Below are 9558 nucleotides of genomic sequence, written 5' to 3'. Positions count from 1 at the left end.
GCCAGAGGGTTTTTTTTTTTTTTTGGGGGGGGGGGGTGTTGGGGTGGATTGTACCAATGGTTTTGTAGTTTTGTAAAATGACATGAAATTAAATTAACATAAGCGTTACACAAATTGCTTGGATTTAATTAAAAGTGACACCAACTCGATGAGCAAGGAAATACAGAGGAAGAAGAAAGAAAGAACAGATGCTTGCTTACTTAAGGACTATCTTCTGGAACATTGTAAAACTTGTCTACGGAAGTTCTACATTAAGAGGTTACTAGTAATGTTGAGAGTGGAACACCTGCTGGATGATTAGATATACTTTTGATAACGTTCATTCTCCATGAAGGTAGCTAACAAGGATCTACGATTACGTTGAGGAATATTCTTGTATTCGTTCCACCATAGCGTGAAGGTACTCTCCTTCAAGAAAATCTCGGGGGTAACTGCCAAGTTATCTATCAATCTCATAACATAATCCTCAAATTCCTGTAGCTGTTCTATGGGTGATTCTTCAGGCCCCCCAACAGCTTCTCCATTCTTCAGTGATTTGGTCAAAATCATGGCTTCCTCCACGTCTGCCCAAAAGCAAGAATCCTCTGTTAAAGTGGCAGCCTTGTCCCTCGTGCTTGACTTCCTCTTGTGCGCCGCAGCTCTCTCCTCCTCTTCCTGCCATGTCTGCAACAATTTATAATGCTTAGGCCGTCCTTGAGTGCGGTAATTTCTCTTGCCTTGCTTATAATACTCAGCGATATCAAGGGGTTCAACCATTCTCCTATAGTTTGTTCCTCCGAAGAGCAGGCGTGTCCCCATCGGAGCAAACCCTGGCTTCCGGGGTTTCCTCTCTGCTTCGTCTACCACATCTTCCCAGTATTTGGTTAGTCGTGCCTTGAACAATACAGCTTTTATATCCCTTTCGAACGGTTTGTTCTTGTAGCAGTCATAATAGCCGAGAGACACCTTAGTTGAGGAGATCTTCTTGTACCATTCGAGATGAGCCATGTTCATCTTCACGTCATTCAGTTTCTTTTCAGACTCGGAGATGCGCTTCTTCTGCTCGTGGTAACTCATTCTTTCTCGTTTCTCCATAGCTGTAATCAAAGTGTCTTCCTCCTGGATCATCTGTCAAGAGTAAGAGAAATCAACATAATCAAGAATTAAGATTTCGAGATATGATAGGGTATGCGTTACCTGCTTTCTTTTATCTCCAATTGCATCCAGTTGAAGAATTATTCCGGCTTGAAGTGGATCGCCTCTCAATTCGCCTAGCTGTGAAGGTCCATTGGAGACAATGATCTGATGAGTGAGGTGATCTAATAGCTTCTTATAATCCATGAGGCTGGGCAATTGAGACCAACCTGTAGCTTTCAGCAAACTGAGGACTGAATCAGGATCATCAAAACAAGCAGAACCCGATGAAGAACACATGAGGAATGTACCAAAAGGCCTGTAACTGTTTTTGTTATTGTTGGTGGTGATGGTGGATGAGAGGAAAGTACGAGGGATGAGGTCTCCATCGGAAACGACATGCAGGAACCGAGGATTCCATCCAGAGCGATTGTTAATGGCTTTACGGAGACCATCGTCACCGACGAGTGGAGATCCGAAAGTGATGCAGATGGGAATGTTACGGTTTGATTGATGGATGTTGTCAAGTAGCCATAAGCAGAAGAGAGACGCAACCCATCCTCCTAGAGAGTGTCCCGTTACAATCAGTGGCCTCGATGGGTTCTTCAATCGCTGCATTATTTTTTTTGCAAAAAATAAAATAAATTTGAGTCAGAACCAATTAAAACGAACTGATTCGATTCGATTTCGGTTTGTACATAACTGAACCATTGACACCCTTAAATACACGAGGGTGGTGGGTGTTTTAGGGTGTAAATCAGTCCAGTTTTGAGCAATCGCTTCAGTTCCTAATCGATTCCGGTCTTATGGGGTCAAATCAGAACCGGCCCAATAATCTAATGGTTCTAAACCTTAGAACCAGAACCATTTAATAATACGTGGACTAGTTCCAGTTCCTAATTGGTTCCAGCCTTCCAGGCACTATCATATTGGTTCCACCTATTATTTAGGAATGAATTTAACAATAGGTGGACTAATTACAGTTCCTAATTTGTTTTCACCCAAAAAAAAAAAAAAAAAAAAAATTTCAAAATTTTTTTACCAGAGCATATAAAGAACCAAATATCCATTCCTATGTATACAAATAATCAAATTCATTCCTAAATATATAGATAATCAAATATACATCCATAAACAGAAATAACCAAATATCTCCATAAGCAAACAAATATTTTATGTACCTAAATATTAAAAAAAATCTCTATTTTGTTTTGTTCCATCCTTTAATTTCTTTCAGAGACTCACAAAGACTTCTAATTTAGTTCAGAATAAACTTGAAGTGTTAAATATGATGGGCAGCCCTCCTTCATTAATTAACAAAGAGAACAATTTCTTGCCGCCAAAGTGATGAATTAAGACTTATCCAAGAAAAAATAAAAAAGTGGTGACAGATTATAAGAGGGGATACCATCGTGCATGTTTACTCGGCCGTGCATGAAAACTGCCCCCTTTTCTTTTAATTCAACGTTGTTTTATTTCCAAAAATTATTTAATTCAAGATTAAAAAAAGGTTCTCAAAACGGATAAGTGGGGCAAAAATAGGATCAGGATCATCTCCAGGGAGCAGGGAACGCCCAAGGCGTTGCCAACCGTTGGGTTGTGCCGCACATATCCCTAGGCATGCGCCAAGATGCGTGCGGCACAACTCAACCACTGGATGCCCCCTGATAGCACCCTGGGTGCATGCCTCCCCAGAGACAAGCTAAATTCACAAAAATATCCTCTAGCCCTAAAATTCCATTTTTATGGACTTCATAAGTGGGCCCAAAATCAAAAGCGCTTATTCCATTCCAATCACTTTGTGATGGGGCAGCCTGGGCGTTCCCACCACACACATAGAGAGGATTTCAGCCGGCCCAGACACAGGCATGGCAAAATGATCACCCTACCCACAGCCCCAACATCTGCCCGGGTGAGGTCCATGCCATGCCTGTGTGAGGCCGCACAATGGCCCGTCGGCTGCCTGGCCGTAGAGGATCCAAATTGGAGAGAGAGGGATACCTGAAAGAGGTCAAGATCTTGAAGGAGGGAACGGAAGAGTGCTATGGCTTCTTCGTTGATAGAGGATGGGCTATGTTCATCAATTTGAAGGAAATTGAACTCAGGGGGAAATTGTTCCAAAGCCGGGGACAGGACTGATGATACTCTTTCGATTTCGCAACCAAAAGCTATAATTTCGAACTTGTTTTGATCATCATCGTAGGCTTTGTATGCCAGAGAGAATGGTAACGACGAAGCCCTAATGTTCTTCTTCGTTGGATCATCGTTTAGCTTTTGAATGGCTGTCAACGAACGCTGGAGGAGATCAGAAGTTAACACCACACTCGCTAATTCAAGTCCAAAGCTGAGCCTGTGTAGGAAGAGTCGATGGATTTAATTAACAAAAAAAAATGATAAAACCTGCAACTAACGAAGAACGCTACCCTAGATCTCTCATTTAAGTCGTCTCTCAGTGATTATAATGCGGTAATATTAGGCGGAATTGAAGAGAAAGAAAGAACACTTACACCTTCTCCTGATTGGATTGATGACTCATCTCTCTATATATTTGATCGATCTAAGAAGAAGAAGAAGTAGTAGAAGCGAATAAGATGAATGATTGAGTGAACTGCGGATATCTATTTATAATGTCTATTGAACACGACGACTGCAGAGAAATGCGGACGACGAGGAGGTTTCCTTGTTCCCTCCAATGGAGTAATTAAAGGCTTAAAGGATCTCTGAGAAGCAAATTCTTCGAGGTTGGTGGGGCCTACTAGATCTAGATACCTATCATTCTATCCCCCTTCCATTACGCTAATGGCTTACACCCGTTAAATAATAGGAAGAAAATTTAGAAAGAAAATGGAACTTTCTTTCCACTAACATGGGAAAACCAAATGAAGTATGGGATGACAATCCAACAAATAAAATAGAATGTCCATTGTAGGTTGGTTGGTTCCCTTTGGTTTGCCCCTGGGTCAAGGTAACACCAACAATTGCAGCGTTGCTTCCCTTGAAAGAAAATTAGAAATGGAACTTTCGTTCCATCTGACAAAGAAAAGGAAATGAATTAGATAAGTCTTCTTTTTGTCAATATATATATATATAATTGACCTTGACCCAAGGCAAAGGGAACCTATAATGACATATATCTTCAATAATTTTTATATTTTATTTGTGGGTACTATACCCTAATCTTGATGGCTGATTCTTTAGTATTGTGACCCAAATCCTTGTCCGGTCTCAACCCTTTGTTCCAACAACCTTGCTACTATATTAGCCACATTTTCAAAGGGATGTAGAGCATTTAATGGTGTGTCACATGTGTCAATTTGCAAAAGGAACCAAATGGAATAATAGGTAATATTCCTTGTCCATTCCTCACGCACCATGAATTCACACTTAAGTGACCAATAAGTGTGACTAATGCTTATTGGAAAACATGTTTGAATGGACCAACAAATATGTTTTGTGGAAAAGACATGGTGTTTAGACAATATTTGTTGGAGACAACCTTTGGTGGTATCTCTTTGTTTCCTATATGTAGAGGGGAGTTTAAGCTCATTTCTCTAATAGTTCCGGAGACGGTCCAATCTTTGTTTTCTCTACACATTGGTTTGTTTATGCCCAATTGAATACGATTCTTGGTGTCTCTAAGTGGCCTAGTCAGAGAGTGCAAATCTTAAGTAGGATTTATTTTATCTTAGAGGTTGATTTGCAATAACCCAAATTACATTAATAGGGGACATCTACAACATTAAGGAGAGTGTCTATTTGGCACGATTCAACCCACATCTCCTACGGCCGTGTTGTAGAAACCAGAAAGTAAGTGAAGAGGTTGTTACACTCTCCTTCTATGAGTGTGTTACAGTACAACTATATAGATAAGCACTTTTAAACTCATTTGGGATTCAAATTTCACTACAGTTGGAATGTGCCAATGGTTTTGTAATCTAACATGAAATTAACACAAGCGTTATATAAATTGCTGATACCAGGGAAAATACAGACGAAGAAGAAAGAAAGAACATAGCCTTGCTAACTTATATGAAGGGTTATAGTACTGGTGACAGTGGAAAACCTGTTGGATAATTACTTATAGTTTTGGTAAAGTTTGTTCTCCATGTAGTTAGCTAGCGAGGATCTATGAGTACGTTCAGGAATTTTCTCATACTCGTTCCACCATTGCATGAAGGTACTCTCCTCCAAGAAAATTTCAGGAGACACTGCCAAGTTATTTATCAATCCCATCACATAATCTTCAAATTTCTTTAGCTTTTCTATGGGTGATTCTCCAGGCCCTCGAAGAGCTTCTCCATTCTTCAGTGATTTGGTCAAAATCACAGCTTCCTCCACATCTGCCCAAAAACAAGAATCCTCTGTTAAATTGGCAGCCTTCTCCCTTGTGTTCGAGTTCCTCTTATGCCCTGCAACTCTCTCCTCCTCTTCCAGCCATGTCTGTAACAATTTAAAATGCCTAGACCGCCCTTGAGTGCGGTAATTTCTATTGCCTTCCTTATAATAGACAGCGATATCAAGGGGTTCAACCATTCTCCTATAGTTTGTTCCTCCACCGAGCAGTCGTGTACCCAAGGGAACAACTTTCCTCTCTGCATCGTCTACCACATCTTTCCAGTATTTGGTGAGTTTTTTCTTGAACACTACGGCTTTTATGTCCATTTCCCAATGCTTCATCTTATAGCAGTCATAATAGCCGATTTTCACCTTAGTCGAGCAGATCTTCTTGTACCATTCGAGATTAGCCATGTCTGTCTTCACATCATTCAGTTTCTTTTCAGAGTTGGAGATTGCATTCTTGTGCTTGTCGTAACTCGTTCTTTCTCGTTTCTCCATGGCTGAAATCAATGTGTCTTCCTCCTCTGTGTCCTCCTGCCAAGAAAAATCAGAGCTGGAGAATGCATTCTTGATTACGAATTGGATCGCAATGGAGCATAAATTAGTTAATCTGTACCTGCATTCTTTTATCTCCAATTGCATCCAGTTGAAGAATTAATCCTGCTCGAAGTGGATCTCTCAATTCGTGTAACTGCGAATCTCCTTTGGTGACAAATATCTGATTGGTGAGGTCTTCCAATAGCTTCCTATAATCCATGAGGCTGAGCAACTCAGAGCAACCCGTAACCGCCAACAGACTGAGGACTGAATCAGAGTCATTGAAACAAGAAGAACCAGATGGAGAACACATGAGGAATGTGCCGAAAGGCTTGTAACTGTTTTTGGTATTGTTGGTGGTGGATGAGAGGAAGGTACGAGGGATGAGGTCGCTGTCGGAGACGATGTGCAGGAACCGAGGATTCCATCCAGAGCGATTGTGAATGGATTTGCGGAGGCCATCGTCGCCGACAAGTGGAGATCCGAAGGTGATGCATATAGGAATGTTACGGTTTGATTGATTGATGTTCTCAAGCAGCCATAAGCAGAAAAGCGACGCAACCCATCCTCCTAAAGAGTGTCCAGTTACAATCAGTAGCTTCGATGGGTTCTTCAATCGCTGTATTATAGAGAAAAATTCAATCAGTACAGTTTGTCAAAATTTTGCTAAACAATATCAAAATGTTCGAAAAATTATATACATATCCCTCCTCTCTCTCTCTGTCTTCCCCGAGCATGTGGTTCTGTATACGAATCCTAAGAGACCACCTCCCCTGGTTCGTCCATTAGAAATAGAATTGAATTTTTTTTTCTGTTGGATTTGATTTGGTTTTAAACTGCGATTTTGGCAGGTTTGAGCTGGAATATTCAGCTCACAGGGCCAGATAAAGTTTAGATCCCTAGGTCAGGGCTAGGGCTGGGGCTGGGGTTAAACCTTGGATTGAGAACGGTCGGCCTAAGGATGCAATTGGGTCGAATAGGAACGGGTTTTTTAAAACCTAAACCCAATCCTAGGTCCCCTTAGCTCAACCCAGTCCAAGGTCAGGCTGGGAATTGCAATCCAGGTCCAATCTTTTGAGGCTTAACCAAACCCAATCCGACCTTGATTGACCCTAACAGACCATGTTTTTTGTCATTTCAAGCTAGCCAAGGCCCGGTTAGTTTTTTTATTTTTTCTGTATGTATGATCGTAGATTATATATTTATACACAGGTCGGCTCGGGTTCAACCCAAGTTCAACCTGACCCTAGAAATCTCAACCCTAGCCCAGCGTAGGCCCTGCCGGGCTCAGATTCACCAAGCTAAACTTGCACCCTAGCCTGGCCTAATCTGGCCCCATATAGTTTGCTAGGACCAACACTTTTCTTTTTTTGGTAATGAGGACCAACACTTTTCAATTAAGAGGTAATGACGTTCAACTCTTCTTGGGCTTTCCAATAATAAATTTTTTTCTAAAATTTGGTTATTACTAAGGTAACCAGATAGCCTAACGATCAATTAGGGCAAATCTTGATCCACCTTGAGCTTGACAGGAGTAGGTTTGAACTGAAATATCTCAACCTAACCTTGAACTTGGCTAAACTTGGGCTGCCTTGGAGACCCTTGGCTGTTGCATCCCTAACAGAGTACACAGTGCCACAATGGGCTACAAGAGGAGAGAGGGGACGTGTGTGGAGTGAAAAGAGGCACCTTAATTCGCTCCGTAAAGACAAGAAATATGGCATTAAATTACAAGCAGCATTCTTCATTTCAGGGTGTATATATACATTTATCGCTCTCTATGTTAAGCTGTATGATCCTTGGGACGAGCTGAATTGGGAAGAAGCCCAGAATTTAAAAGACGGAACTGGAATCCCGATACCCTAAACCCTAAAAATTCAGTATGGATCAACTGATTCTGATCGGCCTTGGCGGATTCCAATATGAATAGATCGAAATCAGGATCGGCCTCCTAATAGGCCGATGATTCGTTCTCAATTCTTGAAACATTGCTGGAGCCCCAATTTGGATAATAGATTAAAGGGAGAATGTTCTCTGTGCTGCAGCAATGGGTAGCCTGTGCATGGGGCAGGGTGGTCATTGCGCCCATCCCCATGTGCTTGGATGCAAGCTGCGCTGTGGCACAGAGAACAGCACCCCTAGATTAAAAGTGTACGCAAGTGAACACAACACCAAAAGCATTTATTTACAAAAAAAAAATCCTCTCCAACACGCCAGTGAGTGCAACGGGCATCGGACGGCTAGAGCTGTCCTTGGGCTGCGTGTCAAACAGCTCCAGCCATCCGATGTGTTCTGCACCACTGGCGCGCTGGAGAGGATCCAGACTCCCAATTGTGTTGTACTGTGGCAGGGTGGGTGTTTCCACGGGAGAACATAATAAGGATTTTAAACTTGGAATTAGGTCGAAATTCTCAGGAATTGGTACCCAAAATCCTAGAATCGACCTCTCAAGCCTGAAACCCACAATCCAGTCCAGATAGATCTTGAAGTAGAGAGAGAGGTACCTGGAAGAGGTCCAGATCTTGAAGGAGGGAGCGGAAGAGTGTAATGGCTACTTCGTTGATAGAAAACGTGTTATCTCTAGTTTGAAGGAACTTGAACTCAGGGGGGCACAATTCCGTAGTCGGGGACAGGACTGATGATACTCTTTCAAATTCGCAGCCAAAAGCTATAATTTCGCACTTGTTTTGATCATCATTGTAGGCTTTGTATGCACAAGACGAGGCTCTTATGTTCTTCTTCGTAGGATCATCGTTTAGTTTTTGAATTGCTTTCAACGAGCGCTGGAGAAGATCAGAATTCAACACCACATCTGCTAATTCAAGTCCACAGCTGAACCTGTGTAGGAAGAGTGAAAATGGGGTTAATAATGAGGTAAGATTAGGCGAAAATAGAAAGAAAGAACACTTACATTTTCTCCTGGTTGGGTTGAGGACTCATCTCTCTATCTCTTTGATCGATCTCAGAAGTAGAAGAAGTAGAAGAAGAAGAAGAAGGAAGAGCAGGTACGGCTGGAGGAGTGCCGAAATGATGTATTTGATCAGTGAGACTGCAAAGAGAGAAGGCGACGAGGAGGAGGTTGCTTTTGTTCCTTCTGGTGGAGGTAAAAGCATCTCTGTGAAGAAGTCAAAGTCTTCGAGGTATATATATCCAGGCCACTTGGTACTAAGGTTACAATTGCAGCGTTGCTTCCTTCTCAGAAAGAAAATTAGAAATGGAACTTTCCTTATACTGGACCACTACTAATTAAGAAGTAAAAAGAATTATGGGATGACTTTTGTTGGATTGTATTTGATTGTAAGATTAAAAGTCGATCACACCCATACGTACAGGTATATTGGTATATGTATGGACATGTATTTATATGTATAAATACATCCATATGGATTTTGCGTGATCTATATATTCAGTAGACGACTATGGGACATTTTATGCGATTAGGGAGTTGTTTTATCTTGGAGATATAAACGCATTTTCAATATAGTTTACATATTTTGAGGCGTTAAAGACCTCAATTAAGAAAGTATCGTTCTGATACGACTCTCAACTCAACTATCATCTTCCTCAATA

At 41.4% G+C, this 9558-nt stretch overlaps 1 protein-coding gene and 1 long non-coding RNA gene across 8 annotated transcripts; one reads left to right on the top strand and one right to left on the bottom strand.

Annotated features, from left to right (window-relative positions):
* The first annotated feature begins 233 nt into the window (after positions 1 to 233).
* On the top strand, positions 234 to 5299 carry LOC122654741. Its single transcript, XR_006331960.1, has 2 exons — positions 234 to 334; positions 5225 to 5299. It is a non-coding gene; the product is annotated as an uncharacterized LOC122654741 (long non-coding RNA).
* Positions 279 to 8935, bottom strand: LOC122654736 (senescence-associated carboxylesterase 101-like). Of its 7 annotated transcripts, none has more exons than XM_043848962.1 (5): positions 8900 to 8935; positions 8493 to 8826; positions 6068 to 6607; positions 5979 to 5985; positions 279 to 1100 (listed from the first exon to the last, which is right to left on the bottom strand). In XM_043848962.1, exons 1-5 carry the CDS (start codon positions 8926 to 8928, stop codon positions 298 to 300), a joined length of 1713 nt encoding a protein of 570 aa, XP_043704897.1. In that variant the 5' UTR covers positions 8929 to 8935; the 3' UTR covers positions 279 to 297. The 7 variants fall into 7 exon arrangements, with proteins under 7 accessions (XP_043704897.1, XP_043704901.1, XP_043704894.1 ...); XM_043848966.1 differs by lacking the exon at positions 5979 to 5985 and adding an exon at positions 5491 to 5973 and having other exon boundaries at positions 279 to 600; XM_043848959.1 differs by lacking the exons at positions 5979 to 5985; positions 6068 to 6607 and adding exons at positions 1177 to 1725; positions 3115 to 3236 and having other exon boundaries at positions 279 to 1107; positions 8612 to 8826.
* Between the last annotated feature and the right edge of the window lie 623 nt (positions 8936 to 9558).

The sequence above is a fragment of the Telopea speciosissima genome, chromosome 3, assembly GCF_018873765.1.
Source record: "Telopea speciosissima isolate NSW1024214 ecotype Mountain lineage chromosome 3, Tspe_v1, whole genome shotgun sequence".
NCBI classification, from domain to species: Eukaryota; Viridiplantae; Streptophyta; class Magnoliopsida; order Proteales; family Proteaceae; genus Telopea; species Telopea speciosissima.
Note: the sequence above shows the minus strand (reverse complement) of the source record. Positions and strands in the feature narration are given on the sequence as shown.